The 25,620-nt window shown below is 40.2% G+C and overlaps 1 protein-coding gene across 2 annotated transcripts in view; it reads left to right on the top strand.

Moving 5' to 3' along the window:
- Positions 1-805: 805 nt before the first annotated feature.
- LOC105925712 (Rac/Cdc42 guanine nucleotide exchange factor (GEF) 6) overlaps positions 806-25,620 on the top strand; it is a 55,021-nt gene continuing 30,206 nt past the window's right edge. The window contains exons 1-7 of one of the 2 annotated variants that reach the window (XM_036126969.1): positions 806-1,148; positions 6,010-6,093; positions 13,177-13,261; positions 18,028-18,146; positions 21,341-21,542; positions 22,037-22,089; positions 24,684-24,778. In XM_036126969.1, the coding sequence (XP_035982862.1) occupies positions 984-1,148; positions 6,010-6,093; positions 13,177-13,261; positions 18,028-18,146; positions 21,341-21,542; positions 22,037-22,089; positions 24,684-24,778 (803 nt within the window). In that variant the 5' untranslated portion in view covers positions 806-983. The remainder of the gene's footprint in view (positions 1,149-6,009; positions 6,094-13,176; positions 13,262-18,027; positions 18,147-21,340; positions 21,543-22,036; positions 22,090-24,683; positions 24,779-25,620) is intronic. The other variant, XM_036126970.1, reaches the window with a different exon arrangement.

Raw genomic sequence — 25,620 nt, 5'->3', positions numbered from 1 at the left:
TGAAAACCAAAAAAAAAAAAAAAACTCAAGACTTAAAGGTGTATAAAAACTAAAAGTGGATGTGCCCAAAATGATATTGCAATAAAGATATATTAGTCATATATTATGCAGCTTAAATTCAGGTAAAAAAAAAAAAAAAAAAAAAAAAAAAAAACTCAATTGGAGAAAGGTTCTGGGTGAAAAATCCAAACACACCAAATTAAAGCTTACACTGAGGATATGAGCCAATAATTGTAATGCTAAATACTATTTTTTTTTCTTTCCCTTTGATGTCACAGAAGCGGAACATGTTAACCAGTGCAGGCTGTCCAGTACTATACTTTTCAATGGTTTAGTGAGATACAAACATTGAGTAGTGTTTAACAAACAGCTAATAACTGAAACCTTCACTTTGTTTCAATGTGCATCGGCAAGGCCAGGCAAATTTATTTGTATAGCCTATTTCAGTACAAAGACAAAGCAAAGTGCTTTATATATATGTGTGTGTCCCACCCAAACAAAATCAATTAACCAATTAAACAAATTACTAACAAATAACTGTATTCTAAACAACTAAATTTAAACAAAAATATGTTAATGCAACAAATAAGCCAAATAAATCAAAATGAACTAAATAGTCTAAATTCTAAAACGTAACAAAAGATAGAGAAATAGCTCCTGCGCTTCCCTCATATTTGGTGCATTCGTGCCTGACGGGACCATCTGCTCTCCTCTGGCCGCATGTGCTGCCTTTGCAGGGGGAAATACAGCAGCACCCTGTGTGGCGTTGAGGTGCCTGTTTGCCAGTAGGGGTGATCATCAGTTCTGCGTGTAGTAAACTGCGTCGTCCAACCCCCCCTCCTCGCCGCCTCTTTTTTTTTTTTTTTCTAACTTCTAGCAGAAGTGCGGATGTGAGTTGCATATTGATACGGAACAGGCCGCCACTTTTTTTTCTTTCTGTTTTTTGGCAATGCGGGCTTAGGCGATGATCATTTCGTGGAGCTATGAATCCCGAGGAGCAGACGGTAACGTGGCTCATATCGTTAGGAGTGCTCAACTCGCCCAAGAAGAACATAGCGGACCCGGAGGAGTTTCTGAAAACCTCCCTCAAGGATGGGGTGGTCCTGTGCAGGCTCACGGAGCGACTCATACCTGGCTTCGCACCCAAGGTGAGCGGCTGGTTCATTAAAGCGAGCGGGTGTCAAGCGATCGGCTGGTCTGGGTGAAAAGAAGGGAGGGGTTTGATGGAAGCGATACCGACAGGAACTTGTGTCTGCAGCCCCGGCCTTGCCTTTTCTAGCTGAGCTGTAAGTTTTGACAGCAGAAGGTGGTGTTGTTGTTTCCCCCCCACACCCCTTATTACGCGGACAAAACGAGGGCCGCATCGAATTAAAGACGCTTTTCTCTGCAAGTTCTACAGACAACAGCTTTCTATAACTGATTTCCTGTGTGTGTGTGAGAGAGAGGGGGGTGGAAAAAATGTTCCGCATTCTTGATATGACTGAGTAGGTCAGTGTGAGCGGCTACCACAACAAGACCAAATCATGAGTGCACCAGATTAGTTCACGCGTAAAAATGGCTCCGCCGGGAGGTTCCTCCAGTGCGCAAATGTGGTGACTTTTTAACGCCATAAAAGTGGATTTGTGTGTTTTTCTTTATATGTGAAGAAAACAAAGTTGATCGCGATAACAGTGGCAAGTTCAGGTCGTCACTTCCTCTTGAGCGGCTTCTCTTCCCGGTGTTGTGTCGAGATCCGTTCCCCCACCACTTCTGCCTCGCTGTCAAGCTGTTGCGCGTCTTTACGGAGTATTATGGCGCGGGGGGCAGAGACTCATGGCGCATTCAAGTACACCATGAGCACTGGGTTATCTATATTAAAGTAACTGAAATTAAATCTCTTCAAATACATTTTTTTAGGATTAAATATGGTCACCTTTTAAAATACTGAATAACTTCCCTAACCATGTTCTAGAGGTTTTACTGTTTGATATTGGTTTTCTTAAAATATTTGAATACAATTTGACTGTTGGTCATATTTTAAATGCTATGAAAAATAAAAGGCAAGAAAATTAACTATGATCTTGATTAAAACAAGTGAGATACCTGTTTTATTGTGAAAATATTGTACTGTAGAGGCTTTATTTTCTAATAATAATAATAATAATAATAATAATAATAACGCATTTTATTTGAAAAGTGCCTCTCATAACACTGTATAAAATTAAAACCAAACAAATGGCACCAACAAAGCATCAATAATCTAAAACAAATACAAAATAAAACATTTATAGAGAGTAGGCAGCTTTAAAAATGTATGTTCTGAGGCGAGCAGCATCCCGCAGGTTGAGTTCAGAGTGGATTGCAAAAACCTCTGATGTTCATTATATGCAGTAAGGCTCTAGAATGCTACACTGTATTGCAAAAAGTATTTGCTCACCCATCCAAAGCATGGGAATCATGTGTATAGGCACATGTGTATAATATCAATCACCTAGGCATGCAAATGGTTTTTCCAAACATATCTGAAAGAATGGGTCGCTCCCAGGAGCTCAGCGAATACCAGCGTGGAACTGTGATAGGATGCCACCCGTTCAACAAGTCCAGTCGTGAAATTTCCTCTCTCCTAATTTCACATTCAACAAAGTGGAAGCGATTGTAAATGACAGCAACTGAACCACGACGTCGTAGACCCCGTAAACTAAAAGGAGCAGGGGCAGCGGCTGTTGAGGTGAATATGGAGAAGAGGCTGCCAACTTTCTGCAGAGTCAGTCACTACAGACCTCCAAACTCCACGTGGCCTTGAGATTAGCACCGAAACAGTGCATCGAGAGCTGAATGGGTTTTCATGGCCGAGCAGCTGCATCCAAGGCACACATCAACACCAAGTCAAATCCCTTGAAAGTGCAAACCTACTTGGCAATAAACTTGATTCTGATTCTGATCACCAAGTGCCATCCAAAGCGTTGGATGCAATGGTGTAAATCACACTGCCCCTGGACACTAGGGCAGCGGAGGCGCGTTCTCTGGAGTGATGAATCACACTTCTCTGTCTGGCAATCTGATTGGTGAGACTTGGTTTGGTGGTCACCAGGAGAACACTACTTGCAAGGCTCTCGCTAGCGCATTTCAGGGGAATGGACCGTTACGCTGAAAGTTAGCAATGTTAGTCAGTAGAACACGGATGTTTGAGAGCAACGTAGAAAAGTAAGTAAAGCTCGTGAACGTGCATCAGCGCAGCTATAAACCTCCCAAACAATAGAAGCTAACGCTAGCTGTTATTAGCTGGATGAACAGTCCCCTTCCAGCTGCACTACGCTACGCTCTGCTGAGGAATACATCCAGACAAGCAGCAAAACAACACCCATGGTTTTGCAAACCCGTGCGCGTACCCCTGCTGCCAGCTGTCCAACGTTACGCTGGGAAAAAAAATCCTGGCAAGGACCCTGACTGGTCTGGCTGTATTGTGCCAAATGTAAAGTTTGGTGGAGGTGGGTTCCGGTGTGGGGTCGTTTTTCAGGAGCTGGGATTAGATCCAGTGAAAGAAACCCTGAATGCTTAAGCAGACCAAGAGATTTTTGGACGATTTCATGCCCCCAACTTTGTGGGAACAGTTTGGAGCTGGACTCTTCCTCATCCAACATGGCTGTGCACTAGAGCACAAAACAAGGTCTGTAAAAACATGGATGACCTTGACTGGGCTGCACAGCGTCCTCACCTTAACCTGATACAACACCTTTGGTATGAATTAGAGTGGAGACTAGAGAGCCAGTTCTTTCAGTCCAACATTAGTGTCTGACCTCACAAATGCGCTTCTGGAAGAATGGTCAAAAATTCCCAGAACCACACTCCAGAGCCTTGTGGACTGCCTGCCCACAAGAGTTGAAGCTGTTCTGGCTGCAAAGGGTGGAACAACATCATATTAAACTCTATGCATTAAGAATGGGATGTCACTTAAGTTCATATGCGAGTCAAGACAGTGGAGCAAATATTTTTTAGCAATTTTTGTATGTGCACCATGGCTGAATCCCATTTCTTTGGATTGTCAGTACTCTCATGGGAATAAAAGACTAAATGCAGCATGAGCTTCCAGATTGTGTGACAACTTTGACACCATATTGTGGCACTTTTGTTGAAATACATGCAAAAACTTGTGCAAACTAGTGGATTTTAAGGTCCGGTGTCCTGGAATTTCACTCAGGTGAGGTGAAGCAGAGACACAAAAGTTGCAGGACAGTCGACCTAGAAGGCTACGTTCACACTGCGCAGAAATGCGACCAAAATCCGATCTTTGTACCCATATGCGACCTATAGCCGTCTTTTTCATGGCAGTGTGAACGCCCCAATTCCAATCTTTTTTTTACCCCCCAAAAAATCTGATTTGTGCCACTGCAATATGTGGTACTAATTTGGATACGTATCAGATATTTTTCAAAGCGTGCACAGTTTGAAAGGTAATGTCACAATTTATCCGTCTTTCACGTCACTTTACTGGCTCCAACTACACATCCACACACAGTAGCAGCTGTTAGCGCTCAATAGAAGACCATTGTTAATAGCTGTGCTGCTTTTTTCTTATCTTATTTAGTCTTGCTATGATGTGGTCTTAATATTGTCTGCTCCCATTGCTCAGCAGCTTTCTAATAACGACAAGGTGGTGTGTTTTCTTTTTAGCAAAACTTTATTGAACACTTATAGAAACCCATTACATTCATCAAAGTAAACAGTACGCTGCTGTGTGACGTCCCCTTGTGTTGTCGCCGCATGCGGGTCGCTTTGCGGTCTTGAACCATTCAGACAGAAGTCTGCCGGTGGCCGCATGTAATGGTAGTATGAACACTCCTTAAAAAAAAATCTGATTTCAGCAAAAAATCTGAATTGAGCATCAAGACTTGCTGTGTGAACGTAGCCCAAGATCCCTGCAAGGCATTAGCAGCATGTGCCTATTGTTTCATAATACCTGAATACATGAAAAAATATAGGCCTAACATTCAAAATTAAATACTACAAAGATTTATTTGAACAACAGCTTCTTTTTTTATAGAAAGCAAGCAAAAAAAGAGGTTGAAACCAGACATTTGAATATTTGAATGAAAAAACAGAACCTTTTTATTGAGAATAAAATGATAAAAAAGGTCTGATAGTCTTATCAAAATTATCTATGTTTGCTAAATGCCAGAATAATGAGTTCATTATAAAGGCACCGATAAGCTAGTGTACTTGACCATATGCCATAGTTAACTTATTTAACTTACTCAAAATCAAAAATTCCCAAGTCATTATACATGAAAGTCATTAAGTTGTTATTTATGTTTATAAAAATGTGTTAGTTGTTTGTTTAATTTAAATCATATTAGCCTTAAAATGCCTTTGGAGTTTTGGTGGAACTTTCAGAAACCCTGAAGGGGTTTAAAGTTTTTAATGAGATCAAGGTGATAAAATAAATTTTTAAGTATAGAAACTGTAGTGTACGACTGTACCTAAATGCACCATGTGGGCCGTAAAACGGCGTTTAAAAGCGAAACAGGTGGGGGAGCGCATCTTGACACGGGGAACTCGGTTTGACGCAACACCGGTAAGACCTCCCCTTTTGACGAGCAGAAAACAAAAAAATAACCGGAAGTTACTGCTTCTCTTTTTCACAAACTATTTTTGTTTTAGTTTCATATAATTGCTCCCGCAGTCACACCACCAGCTTAATAATCAAGCTCTGGGTTTGACTTGTAAATGAGGAGCCATGCCCCTTCTCCTCTGTGCCTGTGGGGAAATGCGTGCTTTTATTTTGATAGCCACGAAAGTGAGCGGATGTTTTGCCTAAATGCGGCTACTTTGGCGTTTCTCGGGTTGTGAAGGCACGGGGAAGATCGGCTATGTTTGAAACGGTGAAGGGCGCTACGTTTGCATCTCCTTTCCGGCCTTAAAGTGACCCCAAAGCTGGATCTCTGTCAATCTTGAGGAGTTGATGTGTGTCAGACGCCAGCTTGGCTCACCAAGCCGAGGTATGGGTTTATATGTTTGTTTCTTTTGCCCCAGTACTCCCAGGATCCGAGAACTGAAGCTGACTGCATCTCCAACATCAGGGAGTTTTTAAGAGGATGCTCGTCTTTGAAAGTGGAGGTAAGCTGTCTCTTTTGTCCACAGGGAAAGCTTTGATCACTGTGGTTTGTGTTGTGATCATGTTCAGGGAACAGCCTGTCAGAAACCACCATGGACCAAGGAAGGTGTTTTCTTTAAATCTCTTATTACCTGATTTTTGTACCTTCGTGTTGCAATAATTCATTGTTCACTTCTTTATGCATCTTTTTCTCTTACATTCGTGTACAAATAAATGTTATTTTAAAAAAGTCCCCCATAGACCTCCATGCAGGCTTTTGTATGAGTCAGTGGGAAATAGCCATGGTCTACTGTGGGATTCACACAGTATGATAGCCTTGAGGACCTTTCATCGCATTGAAATACGTACGTGTAGAAAATGATCTAAATGTCTTACTTATTAAACGGCCAAATAATTTACTCTTGCTGCTGCTAAAGTATTTTAACCTATTGATTATATGATAATGTTATGCATACAATTGTTTCTGATTTTATATATAAACTTCAGCAGAAAATACAGAATACTCAACCAATAAATTTAGTAATTTCAAGTAGGGCTGGGTATCATCTAGTATTAGCCGATTCGATACGATTCTCAATATAGCTCAGCTTGTTTTGATTTGACTCCAATATCGATATTTATTACTTTCAAATTAATGCTCAAAGTTATTCAATCACCAAAACCAGCCAAATATTATATTTATGTTCAATTGAACACTGATATATTAACAGGAAAACAAAGAGAGCATTTGGTTCAATACATTTATCGTATCACAGAAACTAAAAATGTCCCCAAAAATAGCCATGGGTCTGTATGTAATCATAAATATTTGATAACCTTGTATACAAATACAAAGGTTATTAAGTCTTAGCGTTATTTGTCGTTGCAACATACATGCCAATGAAGTTCGTCGTCTGCATTTAACCCATCCCTCAGGGAGCAGGTGGCTGGCTCTGTGCAGCGCTCAGGGAGCATTTTGGGGCTAGGGGTTTTGCTCAGAGACCCAGAGTGGCAGTCTGTGGGATTCAAACTTAGAACTTTGCAGCCTCTCCAGCGCACAGGCAGCCTGCTCTCTAAACCTGGCTGCCGCGTGTGGAGCGGATCCCTCTGTTGTCATTCTGGTCTTTATAGAATAAAATTGGTGGTATAATAAACTGATATTGATTATTTAGTTGCGCCGTCTGCTCGCTTGAAGTACATAGGGGAAAAAACGTGTTTGTCTGTTTTTTTTCCATCGTACTTCAAGCATTGCAGGAGTTTTCACTTCACCAGATCTGTGACCCTCATCTTGCGCCTTGGTGGCTGGTGAAGTTGTCAGAAGATTTTGGACCTCTGCTGCGTAAGCCAGCCATTCAGTGTGCTGCTTGACAGGCAACTAGAGACTTTATAACAGTTTTAAGTAAACAAGACCTGGTGGTACTATCCATGTCTTCGGAACCAGAAGTGTTTTCAAAATGAATTTTTCTTGTTTCTTCTTTTTTGTAAGCAAGTGAAAAGTGTAGTTGTCCTCTTTTTAGTCAACAGTTTCAGTGTAGCGGTGCTCAGCAGCAGGTGGGGGAGGGGAGTGTTGCAGCCTGGGAAAACTGTGACTCACTCTGGTGTCCCATTAAAATAATACGTTTTATTCGTTTTAAACCGTAATAACACTCACTCATACCTAAACATGAATGTACTACGTTTAAAATTAGCCGATTAAGTAGTTCTGTATGTTCAGCTGCAGTCGGCGTCCTAACTGGCTTGCCATTCTTAGCTGACCAATTGTATTATAAAAAAAAACTGCATGGGCGGTACTACTTTACCGTACTTTAGTTGCCGTGATCATGATTTTTCCAAGTTTTTATTTTTTTATGTTTTAAAGACTGGAAATGTGTCCAAATAGCTGAAACTGTGGACACCTTCCTTCAGCCAGCTGACGGGCAGAGCACAGCAGCAAATGTAGTGGTGCACTGCAAAAACTAAACTAAAAATAAGTAAAGTTTTCTTGAAATTAGTGTATTTGTCCTTGATTTGAGCAGGTAAATAAGATGGTTTGCCAATGGAATGAGATTTTTTGCACTTAAAATAGGAACAACTCATCTTTATCATCTTATTTCATGTGGAGTATATCTAATTATATTAGTTTAGGGGTCAAAATACTCACTCCATTGGCAGGTAATCTTATTTTGACTTATATTTAGCTCCGTTTTTGCAGTGTAGACCGAACAGTAAAAAGGGAGATCATGGAAAATGTTGCCGTTTTTGAATCCACGACTTTTAAAAACTCTATTAGACTTTGATACGGTAGCTAAACGCACGCCTTGTTGTGAGTTTTTAGGAGGGACTTCCTTTGCGCCAGCCAGTTCTTCAACTCGCCAGGACAGCGGACATTAATGCCTCTCCCAGTCTTTTATAAAAATAATCTGTCGTGGTTTTTTTAAACCCGTCACCCGCTGTCTTTAAAGCAGCGACTTGAGTCAGCGGGCCCGGCTCACTTTAGTGGTTCAGTAGTTCTGCCCAGCTGGCTTGTTACGTCTGGGAGGTCCTCTTTGCTTTTCATCCACCGACTCTGGTTTAGCCCATAATTAGACGTTCTGCAGCCAGCCAGTAGGTCATCGGCAGAAGGTTTGTGAGAGGCACCGACAAAACGCATCGGGCCTGTGGATGTCTGTGTGGCTACGACAAACCCTGCCCCTCCCTCGGTGATTATGGTCGGAGGATTTTTTTCCTGCTGCCGTTGGCGCTGATAAATAAATAGTGTGCGGCTGTCCTGTGACTGCATGAAGAAAGCAGGCCTGCTGCTCTCACTTCTGCTTGCAGATGACAAAGAGGAAGCACCAATTACTGTTCATGGCCTGTGATTTTTTTTTTTTTTTTGGGGGGGGGGGTTGTAAACTGTACATGTGTTTGCACTTTGTTTTATATATTGCAACTGTCACTTGGAGTAACCTCGATTCATAACATGACACCACCAACGTCAAGATCTAACAGCTGGCATACTTCAATATGTGTTAAAAACATAGATGACTGACTTATCGACTGCAGTGACTCCAACATTATTTATAAATGTGTGTGTGTATGTATATATATATATATATATATATATATATATATATATATATATATATATATATATATATATATAATATAATTAACATTCATAAGGAAAGCACAGTCTGAATTTTCGTTTATTTTATTTAGATTTTTCAAAGCAATCATATATTAGAGTTTGTTTTGGACACACAGCCTCCGTTTGATTTCTTACCTGAACGCGTCGCACGACAAAAAAAAATAAAAAAAAATAAAAGCACAACTCATGACCCATGTTGAAGTAGTGGGACTCTATATTTAAGATGTTTTATTTAAAATGTGAAACTTTATCCACTGGAGGAAAGGCGATAGCCGTCTGAGCTGGGCTAAGCTTGCAGTGTGAATGCAGGAAAGTGGAAATAGAATTGCAAATGAGTGTTGCTCAGCGTGTTTTATTGAGACGCGTCCAACATGTCTGATTCCGTCTTTGCCTCATGCAAATCACGTTACGTATGCCGCGTTCTGCGTGGGTCTCGCTTTCTATTGTTTGTGTTAACAGACAAGAGTCTGGTTAGGGTGAATCACGAACGCAACAGAAGTCCCTGCTGTTCTTCCTCATGAAAATCGCTCATTTAGACCTGTTCTTTAGCTGCGTTTCTGCCGCAGGAACCCTTTCCAGGAACCTGGGGTCGTTTTTCCGGGGCCGTAATCTAACACCCTCGGTTTCCGCTGCATCCGACGGGGTAACAACAGGTTATTCACGTTGACTCTAGAGAAGCAGCCCTGGTCGGGAGGTAGTTATTTTGATATTACTCCAAAGCTTTGGGGAGGAGTTTTGTTATGGTGCTAACTAAGCATTTTGGAGTTGAATATTTTCCTAGCAATTTGTTTCGGTCAATCCATTTCAAACTCCTCAGTAGTTCGTGTTTTTTTTTTTTTTTCATGCGCCAATTTCTGTCCTCAAAAGGGGGATTTTAATTTTTAATTTTATAAAGTTTGCCGTCAGAATAACGGCAAGAACTGCACCTGTAGTTGGAATTTTGACTAAGAAAAGTCGGAGGTGGCTCAGTATACCCTGAGCTTATTTTGAAATATGGCCGATGCACATTGAAAAAAAGTGAAGGTTTCAGTAATTAGCTGTTTGTCAAACACTACTCAATGTTTGTATCTCACTAAACCATTGAAAAGTATAGTACTGGTCAGCCTGCGCTGGTTAACATGTTCCGCTTCTGTGTGAAGACATGAAAGGGAGAGAAAAAACACCTTTTGTTGCCAGTAGTATTTAGCATTACAATTATAAGCTCATTCTCTCAGTGTAAGCTTATTTTGGTGTTTGGATTTTTCACCCAGAACCTTTCTCCAGTTGAGTTTTTTTTTTTTAACCAGAATTTAAGCTGACTAATATATCTTCAGGCAACATTCAGATCATTTAGGACTGTTTCAAATTGTTGGCTAGCATGTGTTATGAACTTGTGTTTTACACGCTAATGTAATATTTATCCAGCCTCAGGGCAGCAGAAGCTCACGCTGGACACAAATGACCTTGCCCAAAGGTCACACAGCGTGACGGAAGCCCAGGTGGGACAGAAAGTAAAGGAGAAAACAGGCACGCATTGAAGCTGATGGCGTCTTCGCAATATTTACCAATACTATTGGCATTGCGAGATTTTATAATACGGTGTATACCAGAATTTACATAAATAAACAATAAAAGCTGCAATCAACATTGTAATATCAATGTGTGCAACATCGCAATTACAAACGAGTGCTTAAATCCGTTATATGGTAGGATATTCTATACATGGCAGTAATATTTTGGGCTTGTTGGAAAGACTTCAGCTGCCCTCGATGCCCACAGTCGACGGATATTTTTAGTGACTGAGATGCCAATCCTCACAAAGGGTGGTGGTGGAAACTGTGATGGACAAAAGAGGAGTCAGGAAAATGTGGGTTAATCACAATCTCTGTCGCCATTGCAGCATTTGGCAATTGTATTTGCAATTGCATGTTTTCCAAAACTTGTGAAACCATAAAACCAATTCAGTCTGGTTGTGCAACGTAAGGCACGAAACGCACTTCCAGGCGCCCCTTTTATCCCAGCTGGACCACAAGATTTCCTTCAGACATGGTTGTCTCTGCAGTCACATAGGTGGTGATGATGAGGTAGGTAGCACACAGAGGAAAATAAATAGATTATAAGGAGAGTGGTCCTTGAAAGGGAAGTTGTCCGACTTGGGTTACCTGTAAATCTCATTGCACCGTCTCCCTTAAAAAGCAAGTGTTGCGGTTGTTTATTTCTTTTGCTCCTGATCGGATGCTCGGTTGTCTTTGTCTGCCGTTGTTTGGCGCCAACGTTTAAATGTGGATGCTGTTATCATTCTAACTTTCTCAGAATAAACTGCAGATGCTACGGGGCGGGTACAGGTGAGGAAACTTGTCTCATAAAGGCTTCGCAGTTGAGTAGAGAGCAGGTCGGGCTCGGAGGTTTGGATTAGACCTTAGAGCTGGATGACAACGACAAAAAAAAAAAAGGATCTCCTTTAAACACTGTTATTATGACAGTACTCTTTCAAAATAAAAGCCTAGTTGAAACTTGAACAAATTTACATAGATATTAGCAAAATTAATAACTGATTAGATATCTTCCAAAATTCTTCATGATCAAACGAGCAGATTTCTTAAGAATTTCACAACTTTATGGATGAATAATGAAATCTACTAGCAATATATCGATGTATTTATCGCTTTATCAAAACTATTAAATTACACAATTGTGTTTGAGCACAGTTGGAAAACACTGCAGATCAAATTCAAACTATTTACTGTTTGCAATTTATCCTCCATCTTGTAAAAAGGCTTTGATGATGGTGACCACGCCTACTGCCTGTTAGGCCACGTTTATATTCATCTTACTACATTTTTAAGCTTACCTTATTGTTTTGTTTGTGACATTTACCGTCCCTCGATAAATTATTGAAATTGTTTTATTGCTCAGCACAGATTCGGCGACATGGTTAAAGGAAATTGAAATAAAATGTTGGTAATATTCAACTAGTAGACGGTGTTTACCACCCTCCCACCTCCAAACTCCACCTGCAGTCCAGGGTAGATCTGGTAGTGCCACCTCCATCCCTCTTATGGTTGTTTTTTTGGGTGTAGAACTCCTGTTTCAAGGGTCATGGTTCAATGTTAGTTTATAAATTATCTTCGGTAGATTTGTTTTGCAGTGGTTCAAACCTTCACACATGCATACAAACGTCTTTAAGCACCTAGAACCACACAAATGCATGTAACGGTGCACAGGGAGCTCCAAGGTTCACAAATAAAATCAAAGCAGGACACAGATCCAAGAGAGCAAGACTTTGACAACGAGATAAACCTACAAGAAATACAATAGTTTAAAACCAGTGGGTGAAGCCCAAAATGATCCTGACTTAAAGCCATTCATTGAGAGTGGCAGTGTAATATCAGCTTGTTCAGTTCAGCAGCAGCAGTCGGAACGAAGCTGTTTATGAAACGTCTCGTCCTAAATTTACGGCCTAAGAATCTTCTCCTAGAGGGGAAAGAAGCTGCAACTCCCGGCGAAGGAGATGAGAGCCATCATTTTAAAACGGAAGTGCCTGTCTGCTGTGCAGGGATGGGACTGATTGTTGGGGCTTTCCAGTCAGTTTCACAGCCTGCTGAAGGGAACACAGAATAAAATGACTCAATAAAAGCATGATTTAAAAAAAAAAAAAGGTATTTATGGTTCAGTTGATATTAAAATGAGTTTCTGCAAGTAGAAGAGGGGCTGGTGTGGTTTCTTGCACACTGCCTCACAGTTAGCTTGACGATTAAAACATCCCATGGTGTTTAGAAGAATGCACACTTTCCAAGGCCTGACCTTTAAAAATGGAATGCACCTTTTTAATTTGTTGGGGCGTCAGGTTGTAACTCCGGTCGGAAGAAATCTGGGCGATAAAGGTTCAGGGTGACATCACAGATGCACGCTTTATGCTTTGGTTTAACTCATCCCAGTTTGAATGAGCAGATGGTTTTAGGTTTTTGATTCTTTTTTTTTTTTTGTCTCATTGCATTTTCTCTGTTGCTTTTCCATCCAGGGGTTTGAACCAGAGTGGTTATACACTGGAGAGAATTTTGGCAAGGTCCTGAATACGCTGCTGGGGTTCAACTTCGCCACGCAAGGTAAATGTTTTCCTGTTTCTTTTTTTTCCCTGTGTGATTCAGACTGTTTGCTACGACACGAGCCGTCCGAGTAAAAGTCCCACACCCTTAGATTGCTGGCTTTAATGGCAGCGCAGAGGGAAATTTAAAATGCTAAATGTAGCAACATTGATTTAGTTCAGAAGTGAAATTAGTTTTTGACTTTGTGTGCTTATAGCTGGCCTATTATACTTCCTTTAAAACGTTTAAGACAGGCCTCTGCGCTATACATGACATGTTCATACGTTTTTTTTGCATGAAAGTATTCTCACATAATGACATTTCACTTCCCCAGTTTTGCGCGTTTTAAGCTCTTTTCAGAATGAGCTGTTTTTATTTCATGCAAATCAGCTGGAGCCGACGTAGCGACGTGTACACTCGCACTTTATACACATGAAAATGGCTGCCAGCAGATGCACGACGATACGGCCCTGCAGACGCCGAAGTGTAGCCCCCAGTACAAAAACGCAAAAGACAGAGGACTTTTTCCGGGAACAACTTTTGCTGTGGACAGGTTGTCCAAAACTGAGGATTTCTCTGGAAATCAGGGACGTCAGCTTCAGGCTATCAGTAGCCTTAGTGTTAGGTTGTGCTAAATGACTAATGATGTTCACGTCAAACAGCAATGCAAAAAACAAAAACATCTCCGTCATCTGCAGATTTCTAATGAACAGTAGGGACAGAATTTCCCTTCAGAAGTCTTCAGGTAAATCCTGCCGCATGCCGTCGCTAGTTTTCAAAATAGTTCCTCGTGGTGCGAGTTGCACAAACCACAGCTGTCTTTGGCAACATGGCTAAGTCATTGTCATCAAAAATAAAATGAAGCCACGCATCTCTGACTGGGAGACTGTGCACAAACGCGTCGTTTATTGCAGCCAACAACACAACATTTGTCTTTTGCTGCAGCCATTGTGCGGCGCGTCCTCCGGTTAAACCAGACGACCTGACGAGCTCATCTTCTAAAAATGAAGTGGCCTGGGCTCGGCTAATTTTCCAGACACCAACTAAACATTTCAGTATTGCCAAAAGAACGGCTTGATGGGTTCTTTTTTTATTATTATTGCTTGGACTGATTCTAGAGGCAGTAGAGGCTCAAATGCAAGTACAAAAAATTTGCAAAAAGTGAATTTAACATATTAGGTCACCACTAAAGTCTTCTTTAGCTCATCCCAAAAACCTAACAATGACATTTTTAGTACTTCATCATCGGGGGGTAATTTATATGTGAAAATAACTGATTTTCTGAGAACCAACCACTCACATTTTATCCCTATTGAACCTCAATCTGGGGGAAGCTCAAAGTTAAGCCGCTGCTTCTCCACATAGAAGGCAGCCAGTGGAGGTTGGTTGTGCCAGTTTGGTTTTCTGGGCACATCCCACCGGGAAGAAACCCACAGGAAAGACCCAGAACTGGAAGGACCGTATATCCCCTCTGGCATGGGAACACGTCGGGGTCCCCAGAATGAGCTGGACTGGAGGATGTCGCAGGGGAGAGGGATGTCTGGGTTTCCCTCCTGGAGCCGTTGCACCTAAAAAGAAATACAGAGAAAAACCCTCGCTAGATTTAGTTGTTTTTGAGAGTTTACGGCACTAAATATTATACTCTTCTGTTGTTGTCTTTAAAGAGTAACGTTGAGTATAACAAGCTGGATTTTACTGGCTATTACTGTAGATTTAAAACTTGTTACCCTAATGGGTGCCATGGGTTACGCTATTGTGCTTTGACAGGAAGTCAGCTGAATTTGTAGTAACTATTCAAGCCTTTTCTTTTTTTTTTTAAACAAGCTGACAGTAAGTGTGCAGCAACAAGTGTGTGGCGCTCTGTGTGACGCTGGCTCCACACACATGGAAAAAAACGGTCATTCTGGCACTTTTTCCAGCATCTCATTTGAAGAGCTGTAGAAACTGATTTATGGTATATTTATTCTATTAAAAAAATAAAAAAATATATATTTATTTATTTATTTATTTATTTTTGTACTTAAATTTTAGAAACTTCATTACATGAAATCGGCCAATGTTCAACCTTCATTCAAGAAGTTTTAGTTTGAATTCTGAATTATTACAATGAAGCCAGACATAATTAAATGACTTAATCTGACGGCGATTGCTTTGACTTCATGTTTCTTTGTGTTACAGATGGGCAGCTTGCATGACAGTGTGTGCTTGTTTCACGCTGTGGGCCAAATTTAATCCTGCCTTAATGCACCACAGACAGTACCCCGTTTGTGTCTATGTGTGGAATACTGTATGAAAAGTGGCGCAAAGCCTTAATTGCTGTTGGGACATGAAACCCGAGACGCATTTCGGACTGACTGCTTCCTCAAAGAGTCCTTGTTTCGGGTCTTTAAAGAGATGACACCCAACGTCTGTGCCCGATAAAAGTAATGCGTGAAAGTGAATCATGGACAGCGGAGGAACAAAACCTTTGCAGTGCAGCTGATTATTCTGTTTTTAGATTGTTTGTTTGTTTGTTTTTAAAATACCATCATTATTGCAAAGCAGATGCTTTCATCTAAAGTAGGTTGCAGGTAGAGACGCTTGAATAAGCCAAAAAGAGATGGAAATTGGCCAATCTTTACTTTGATCGGTCCCGATTGGACGGATCAAGCTGTCCAATCGGACGAATAGGGAAACTCTCATCAAAACTAAGGTTTCCCATCATTTTCTCACAATAAACGCATCAATCAACTAAATGGCATTCATTCGATACACCTTTAGGAGCTTGATTAAAAATTAGACAAACGTGAGGGACATCTGCTTTGATGCATAAATTATGATCTTCTTGCAGTTCCCTCATTAGCTGTTGGATTTAAATCTAATACGTTTATCAAATAACCTGCTGCTCCTCTTTTATGTTTTAAAGTTATATGTACAAAATTTATAATAATAAAAGGTCTGAGTTGGTATAACACTGAATTGGTAGGACTGGGAAGGATGTTAAAGGAAAACTGGAGATCAGTATCAGCCACCAAAAAGCCAGAATTGTGAATCACTACGGTGAGGGTCAGTGCAAAGGTTCAGTAACTTGGTCCAGGACACTTTTTATTCATAAGAGGAAGGCGAAATTTGTCCAAACAGCACGAGGACTGAATAAGGGCCTCGGTAACCGCTGAGTTGAAGGTGTTGGATGTGTTTGTTTTTCTTGGTCACTGCTCAAAATATCAAAGCTTGGTGTCAGTAAACCAGTCCAGGGTACAGGAGTCAAAGGTGATATTTCCAAAGTCCTGTTTTTGTTTTGCAATACAATATTAGGGATTACACATGCAATGATGTAAAGGCAAATAACACAAAAAAATGAGGAACAAAAAAAAAGTAACATTAAGTTTCCTAATTTAGTCATGTAAGCATTTTAATTTAGCTTGTGTGTGTATATATATATATATATATATATATATATATATATATATATATATATATATATATATATATATATATACCATTTAACAATCTTTTTTTTATGTGCCACAGTTTTAAAAACACCAATCACTTTATTGCCATAACTAACTAAGTTGGTGCCACAATGATACCTCATTCTAGCCTGCTGAAGACCAGAACAAGGTGGGAGCTATAGGTTGTGATGCGATTAATTAATTAATATCAAGAAAGCAATCTGAGTTTTCAATAATCAGATGCGTTCAAAGGAAAACTGTCTGATTCCAATCTATGGCTGTCTGATTGATTCTTGAAATTGTTCAAACATTATTTATTACAATCCAACTTGAGATCTTTGCTTGAATGTTCAAAGATGGATAGATATAAGGGACACATGGGACCCATATATCTCATATGAGATTTATGGGTCCCACCTGTTTTTATGATAACAATTCATCCTAGGTGTGATGCACGCTGGCAGAATCTGCTGCTTTATCTAAACCAAGTTAGAGTTGCGACTATTCAAGATGACGTGCTAAAAAACACACGATCACACAAAAATGTTGCTGTTTTTACTGCCAAACAAACAAAGTGTTGTAGGTGTGTGTCAGTTTTTTATATCCTCGCAACCTAAATGTTTCTTTGATCTGAATTTCTGAGTTAGAAGGTTAATTGTGCATCACATCCCCTCATCGCCCTTCGTCATTTGAACAGGGATCAAATAACAGACTCGGCTGGCTTCCAGTTGGCATGAAAAGAGTGTCATCCTGTGAGGGCTTCTGCTTGTTGGGCTGTAGCACACTCGCCTCGCTGCCCCCGTGTCCGTTTCCGCCAGAGTAAAGGCTCTGATAACTGCAGGGCAGCAGACATCTACTGACGCTAAATCAAAAGTTCCTCTGCCGCGGTGGCTGACTGAAGACACGGGCCAGAGGCCGACATCCATCTGATCTAGAGTTTTTCTCCCTGCGACGAAATTCCTATCAGAGATGGACGCTGAGAGCTTTGGACGAAATGTGTTCATTCACATATTCATGCAATAAGTGGATGCTGCAGGAGTGATCTCTGATACTCGCTTATATTGCTTGTCTGAAGGCTGCGAGCTGCTCGTCGTGGCTCGTTCGTTTCAGGCGCGTAATGTCGGTTTTGGTTAAATCGGACCGTCCTGTGAGTAATCATGGATTCGTAGCCTTTTTGTTTGTTCGCTGCCCTGGAGCTGTGCGGAGCAGCAGACTGTTTTTAACGTGAATTATCTTCAAGCTGTCAGCCTCCACTGGCATTGTGCACCTGCATGACGAGTTTTTTAAGGTGAGCGCAGCGAATTTCGAGCTTAAATGTGACCTTAATTTGAAGCTTCCTGTTTTCTGTGTCCTCAGATTGTGCTCCAGAGCGATGTCCCCAGTCCGGCTCGTCCTCTCCTAACCAGACCACGTCTTCACACGCGCTGTCCTCCACCAGATCCAAAGGCTCTCTGCGTAGGCAATCTAAATCAGTGGTATGATCTCTCTTTCTTCTTGGCTATATATTTTTTATTTGTTATATTTTTATAGTTTTCTTCATAATGGCTTTTATAGATGAAGCTTTACTTGAATTATATACTGAGATTGCTGCACTTTGCGATTACTGTTTATGAATAAATCATTTTATAAATAAGGAAAGAGTCATTGCTTGGAAAATACAATCAAATTGTGCGTATTGGGTCAGCTTTTTAAGGTTTGGTGTGGATTTATAGGATCAGATGCAACATAATAACCTTGATGATGCTGATGAGGCTTTATTTCAAACAAGTTTAAATGATGAAAAAAAAAAGGAAAGTGGTGATAAGTAGAAAGTTAAATTGTTGTCATCACTTTAAACTGAAATAAAAATAGCATTGAATAAAGTTAGCAACAGTAACTAACTATTTTTGTTCTTTTATTTAAATGTTCTATTTGCAGATACGGTTTTTTCTAATGTGTTTCCAAGCTCATTGTGTAATCATTTTAAAAATATGACTTCAGTGTGGAACAATTATATTTAGCTTTTTTTTTTTTTTTGAATAATGAAGCAGCCCTAATACCACATGAATTAATGAGAGGTGTTTTAGAGTCACAATGAAAGAGGAAAACATTCTGCTCCTTGTTCTTTAAACTTTCAGCGGTCAACTTCACTAACATTTTGGCTACGGATAAAAAAATAAATAAAAAATCTGCTCCACACAGATGGTTCATGTTGGAAAACGGTGTAGTTGCTCTACCGGGCACCGGTGGGCAAATATCCAGAGCTGTTGTAGATCCTACGGAAAGAAACACGCCTGCCAATACGGCTTCCCAACGTCTTCAAATTGTTTTATGACTGTTTTTTATCGTCACTAATCAGCACATTGCTCTCACCTCGGCTATTATTATGAAGCGCTTTATGAACACGAGCGTTGACCCACAGCAGCCCTAACACCAGGTTGAAAACAAATCTACGATTGACTTCACCGAGGCAGATTATGCTCAGCAATAAGCAAATTAAATGTAATCCTTGGCTTTATTGAGCTGGGGTATTGTAAGGCCCACTGAGGATCGGCGGCCATCATTTGTCTCGGGGTGTCTCAGTTTAAAAGTAGATGGCTTTAAATGTGACGAGCGTTAACATTTGAGTGTTTAGGCATCCTTTATCCACTCTACATGCAAAGCGTGTGGCAGGGAGCTGTTAACACAGTGAAGTGTCAGTGTTTCAGTAAAATCGCAAATGTGTTCAGAATCGAGTGAACACAGTGAAAAGGAAGAGACTCAAAGGGTTTGGGACCCGACAGCTCGGGGTGAGCGCGAAGCCCCAGATCATTTTAACCCCATAAACTTGCATCAGAATAAAATGGCTTGCCAGCTCATAACCAACTGTGTAATGTATAAATTCACTGCGGACATGAGGGCTCTGTTTAAGTTGGTATGCAAATGACAGACTGCTGCAAAGCTCATTTTCTGATGCAGTGCATGTTGTGATGGGGTAACCATGAAGGAAACAGTGGGCTACAAACAGGTGGGCAAACATTAAATCACAGAAAACACTCAGCGGGCATGCAGCCCGTCTGCTAATAGCTGTAACGCTAACAGACCTGTTTATTTACTGTTGCTGGGAACTTCAGCAGAGGGTCTTTTTAAACGTTTAGTGAGAAAATACTTTACAATGCTGTTTTTTTCTTCTTCTTTAGCTTATATGTTTTGTAATTAACCATGATTACTGTGTTGCACAGTTTCTGTTTGTTGAATTGAGAGAGTGCTGCTGCACAGTTGGTAGCGCTGTTGCCTTGCAGCAATAAGGTCCTGGGTTTGAATCCCCTGCCCGACGTCTTTCTGCATGGTGTTTACATTTTTTCCTCATACTCCGACTTGGTGCCACAGTCCAAAACAAGGCCGTTGGGTTTATTGGTCTCCCCAAATTGCCCTCAGGTGTGAGTGTGTGCCTTTCATGTGTGTCTCTATGTTGCCCTGGACACGCATCTGCCCAGTGCGTCCTGCATATTGGTCCACGACTTATGGGAAGGCACCAATCAGTCCACCAGAGATTCAAAATCTGCTAATTTCCCCCCTGAATAACAAGTTAAATACTGAAAAGAAAAGAAGAATTGCCCTTTTTGTTAAATGCATCAAAACTAAGAGCTTCCTCTAATATTTTAGTTTATAAACACACTAACAGGAAGAACTTTCTTGTGCTATTTTAAAAAAGTTTTTTTTTTTTATGTTAATGCATAAACAGGTTTAATCTTTATAATTCGAAGCTACAAACTTTATCAAAGGACCTGCACACCTTTTTTTCTGTTGTAGCCCTTTCTGTTGTAAAAATCAGAATTGGTCAACTTGTTATAAACCAGGAAATCTCTCTCTCTCTCTCTCTCTCTGTCTCTCTCTCTCTGTCTCTCTCTCTCTGTCTCTCTCTCTCTGTCTCTCTCTCTCTCTCTCTCTCTCTCTCTGTCTCTCTCTCTGTCTCTCTGTCTCTCTCTCTCTCTCTCTCTCTCTCTCTCTCTCTCTCTCTCTCTCTCTCTCTCTCTCTCTCTGTCTCTCTCTCTCTCTCTCTCTCTCTGTATGTAAAGTCTCCCTAACAAATTCAGGTGGTCTGAGATTAGTTTGAAAGAGGTTGTCATCAGTCTGGCTCAAGCAGATTCACATCTGTCCAAATGCAGTTAGGTTGTAGAGGACGGATGTTGGCACAAACAATAGATGTAATTGTAATTTTTGGGCCATTTTTTTCCCCTACTTATAAACACCTTTTTCATGCTTTGATGGGGCAAACCTATGCCAGGTTTTATTCCCTCTTCACAGGGGGTCAACAACACAAGTGTTTCCTCTTAACATATCCAGCAAGTTTAAGTTGGGTTAGAAGTAAGCTAAGCTATATTGTAAGCATAATTTTCGTTGATTCTTTAATATTCCTCATGAAGACTCCACATGTGGATGACAGCCAATCCCTTACAACAAGAAATGGTGCTTGTCACACATAAATTATGCAAAGCTACTTCTGGCAAAGGCAGTCTCGGCTGGTAACGGCTCAGTCTTGCAAAGCTTGCTGCATTCACATCAAATACATTGAAGAAAGAATTACATTATTTGTGACAAAATATAAATCGCTGCATATACAAACATTGGCACTGTTACAGATAAAATCAGCTCAGCAGTGTGTTGATCTATTTGCTGGCGGCAGGAATTGACCCGCCTCTCTCAACAGGAAATGCCTGAAAACGGCGGCGGGCAGGTGATGGTGAAGGCCCGCTTCAACTTCAAGCAGAACAACGAGGACGAGCTGTCGTTCGGTAAAGGTGACGTGATCATCGTCACGCGGCAGGAGGAGGGGGGATGGTGGGAGGGGACGCTCAACGGGAAGACGGGCTGGTTCCCCAGCAACTACGTCCGAGAGATCAAACCCTGCGGTGAGTCGGCTAGTCCTCCTCTGACAGTACACTGCAAAAATGGATCTAAAAATAAGTAAAATGTTCTTAAAATTTGTGTTTTTGTCCTAGATTTGAGAAGGTAAATAATATTATCTGTAGTATTTTGACCCGTAAAATAAGATAATTAGACATCCTGCACTTGAAATAAGATTATAGAAATGAGTTGTTCCTATTTTAAGTGCAAAAAATATTATTCCATTGGTAGATCATCTTATTTACCTACTCAAATCAAGGACAGATACGCTCATTTTAAGAAAATATTACTTATTTTTAGTTCCGTTTTTGCAGTGTAATGGCTTAGGTCTTAAAATTCTCTAACTTTCTGCACTTAATTTACGCTTATCCTTGAAAAGTAACCTCAGTAGAATTGGAGAACCCTTATTTTTGCTCATAGGGTTGTGTCTCCTGCTCCTCAAGGTTAGATGTTGAGGTTTAAAGTGTTGTAAATGCATTGTGTTAATATCTCTCTTCAGATAAGCCACTATCTCCTAAAGGAATCCCTCTGACCAAGAACTACTACAGTGTGGTGAGTTTCTGTCGGATGTAATTGAAACATGCGATTTTTAGGTAAAAGATTAATGAGGACACCCCCACATTGAATTTATTCCTGCTATAATCGCACATCGTATCACATCAGGTGTTCATGACTGGAACAATGTTGCTCAGCATTTTGAAGAGTTTATCTATTCTGGTGTTTTATTGTGGCCTTAGGACTTAATGGTATATAGCCCAGGAATACGCTTATAAAAACAAAACCAAAAACCATTTGAGCATGATAAAATAGGGTTACATAAACCAAGCCTCTAGCAACAGTATCGTAGAACTATCATAATGTCGTTTTGCTTCATTTATAAATAAATCGTAAATAATGCCGGACCGAGTCTGACCCTCTGCAATGCCTCGCAGTAAAGTGGCAGCTCGGCGAGATCGAAGACCAACCGTTATTAATTAAATACACCGATCTACAGCAAGTTTTAACAGCCTCATATCAGAACATTTATTCATGTAGGTTAACTCTGAGCGATCTGCAGGTATAGCAGGGGCGGTTCTAGACCAAATTTACCAGGGGGGCCAAGGTGGGGCCAGTGTTTTTTTACAGGGGCACAGAACAAAAAAATGAAACAATAAAATGGCAATATTTAACTGTGTAATAATATTAAGTGAGGAACTTGTGGCTCTGGAACTGCAGATTTCAGACCCCTGATCTAGCAGTAGAAAACTTTGGTCCCAGCTCAATACAGCTAAAGCTAAATGTGAAACATCTTAATTTTTATATCCTTCTTAGAGTAAAACTGTATAGGTAAAAAATAAAATTGGTAAAAGTGACCAACCAGTTATGGTTTCTTTGACATTGCAAGTAATTATTAGAAGTGTATTTAATGTTATGTCTTTAGTACAGGGGCCATAACAGGGGCCTGGACCAGTTCTACAGGGGCATGGGCCCCTGTTGGCCCCTGTCTAGAACCGCCCCTGAGGTATAGTGTCTGCATCAATGAACACCAACTGTCATCATGTATTCTCAGCGGCATTCCAGTCTTTTCCCCTTTGGAATCCTATTTTTTTTTAGTTTTTTTTTTTCCTCCATTTAATCTTGGACATTTCTTCATGGTTTTACCTGGAGATGCTAATAGCTGTTAGCCGCTTCCTTGTGTTATCCCCTGCAGCGCATGCGCAGTACATACTTCCGTCAATATTGTAGATAAACACAAAAGGCTTTATTTACTAACAAACTGAGCAGAAACAACTTATAAAACACCAAAGTAACAACTAATATGCCAGCAGGATGTGATAATCTTTCATAAAAACTTTGTATGCAATTAGAGTGAACTACTGACGTATAAATAAATAAAAGTCAAATAACGTGGCTATGCACCTTTTAAGATGGCAGCAGTTTATGTATCACATTAGAGATCTCAAAACAACTTAAAATCAGACGTTTGGCTGTGCAAAAAAAATCTACAAGAGGAGGACATTCTAAAAAAATTGCCAACACACCCACGTCTGGCCGTCAAGGCAATTTTACCTTGAAGGCAGACCACAATATGCTAAGAGAAGTGTCTAAAGACCCTACAGTGACATCATGGGACCCACAGCAGGCACTTGCTACTAATGATGTAAATATGCAATCCCCCTTATTGCTCAGGTTGAACTTTCATAGGAGTTTTGTAAGGAAGAAACATTTGTTCTTAGGAAAAAACGTGAAGGCCTGACTCAAGTTTGCCAGAGAGAATGTAGGCAAAGACCTGGACTTCTGGAAAAAACATTTCTTGGAACGATGAGTCTATAACTGAAGAAGACATATTTGTCATAATCCAAATACAGCTTCCCAGGAAATTGATGCGACACTGTGAAGGATGGTGATGGTGGCGTCATGGTTTGGGGATGTTTTTATGCAGCGGGACTGGCTCAGTTTGCCATCAAGGAATAGATTCTAGTGTGTCTCAGACGTTGCCTGAGGAAAATATTATATCATCTGTTAAAAATTTAGAGCGTAAGCAGGCTGAGAATTAAGAAATGGTAAGTTAGATGCTCAGGAGAAGTTTCTCACTGAAGTCTTCTCAGCGAAAGGGGACAAGAGCTGCAAATGGGGGATAGGGTGTTCTAACTTTCCTCAGCTTGGGGAAAAAGTATTTATTTTGTTTAATGAGTAAAATCAGGTCAAATTTTGATATTTAAATGCAATTAAGCAACTTTTTCAGAAAGGGATAAAAACTAAGGTTGTATATTAATTTGAGAACATGTGAAGATAAGGAATTGAATATTTAAAGGCGTCTTCTAATTCATATCAAATGTATGACAATTATCCTCATTATTATATATCCCCTTGTTCATGTAAAGGAAGAACATTTTAGCATTAAAACTAACTAAAATAATGTAAAATGAATACTGGAAAAAGTGTTTCTCAGTTTGTCACTTTTTTGGACCTTTTCCTTAAAGTAATTTTTAATCAGAATCTTTAATAATCCCAGAGGGATATATATAATAGATCTAAAATAAAGTAATAGTGACGGTGTTCAAAAGAATAAATAAATGTCAATTTATTGACAATTTTATGACACCCTGTGTTTTTAATGAACTCTGATCATTTTAAGTTTATAAATATTCTTTTTTGTTTTCCAGGTTGTTCAGGATATCTTGGAGCATGAGCGGGAGTTTGTTAAAGAGTTACAAACAGTGCTCACTTGTTATCTACGACCCCTGCAAGCCAGCGACAAGTAAGAGCAAAAACATGAGATTTAAGTTACCTATTGGGTAATTTGAATGTTACAATTATTTAAGTGTCAGTGTATTTATCACAGATTCAGTGGTGGTAAATGTTTGCACACCATCTTTCACCAACAGTTTTAGAATATTAAAATGAGTCCAACTTTGGATGATCAGCAGGTCATGCCATGTCTTTTAATACTGTTATTTGCTCTCTTTGTGGAAATGATAAGTAGAAAAACTACTAATTCTGTTGTAATTCAGAATATAAATAGCAGCCAGGTGTTGCTAAATCAAATGCATTTAGCAAGAGCTGGCTCCTCTGTGAAAGCAGAAGTTGTGGCAATTTACAGGTCTGAGTTTTGAGGTGTGTCTTAATATATTGCCATGAAAGAAAGACTAAAGCAATCATTTTAGAGAAGCAACAAAATCATTTATTACTTATCAATCTAAGAAGGACCATAAAGCGACTTTTAAGTCAACTGCAATCCATCATCTTACAATGAGAAACATTATTTACGAGTGGAAACATTGAAGTTTGGCTCCAACAAGTCTACCCTGAAGTTTGGACTGTGCAATGCTAAGAGAAACGGCAAACGGCACAAAAGACTCAACAAGTCCCATAACAAGTTGGAGAAAGGCTTCTTCCCTTTTAAGATGTTTAGTCTTAAAAGGGAAGAAGCCTTGTTTATACAAGACTGCCTGACTGTAATGTCTAAACTAGAAGTGCATTCGCGTAAAGGCCCCCACACATCCGGGCATCGTTTACTCCGCGGAGGTCCACGCGTACTCGAGGCGTACTCTGCGCATACAGGTACGTTATAATATAAAACTTCTCGGAGGCAAGAAGTCT

The sequence above is a fragment of the Fundulus heteroclitus genome, chromosome 23 (genome assembly GCF_011125445.2).
Source record: "Fundulus heteroclitus isolate FHET01 chromosome 23, MU-UCD_Fhet_4.1, whole genome shotgun sequence".
NCBI lineage: Eukaryota > Metazoa > Chordata > Actinopteri > Cyprinodontiformes > Fundulidae > Fundulus > Fundulus heteroclitus.
The sequence above is the reverse complement of the archived record's forward strand: the minus strand, read 5'-3'. Positions and strand labels throughout refer to the sequence as shown.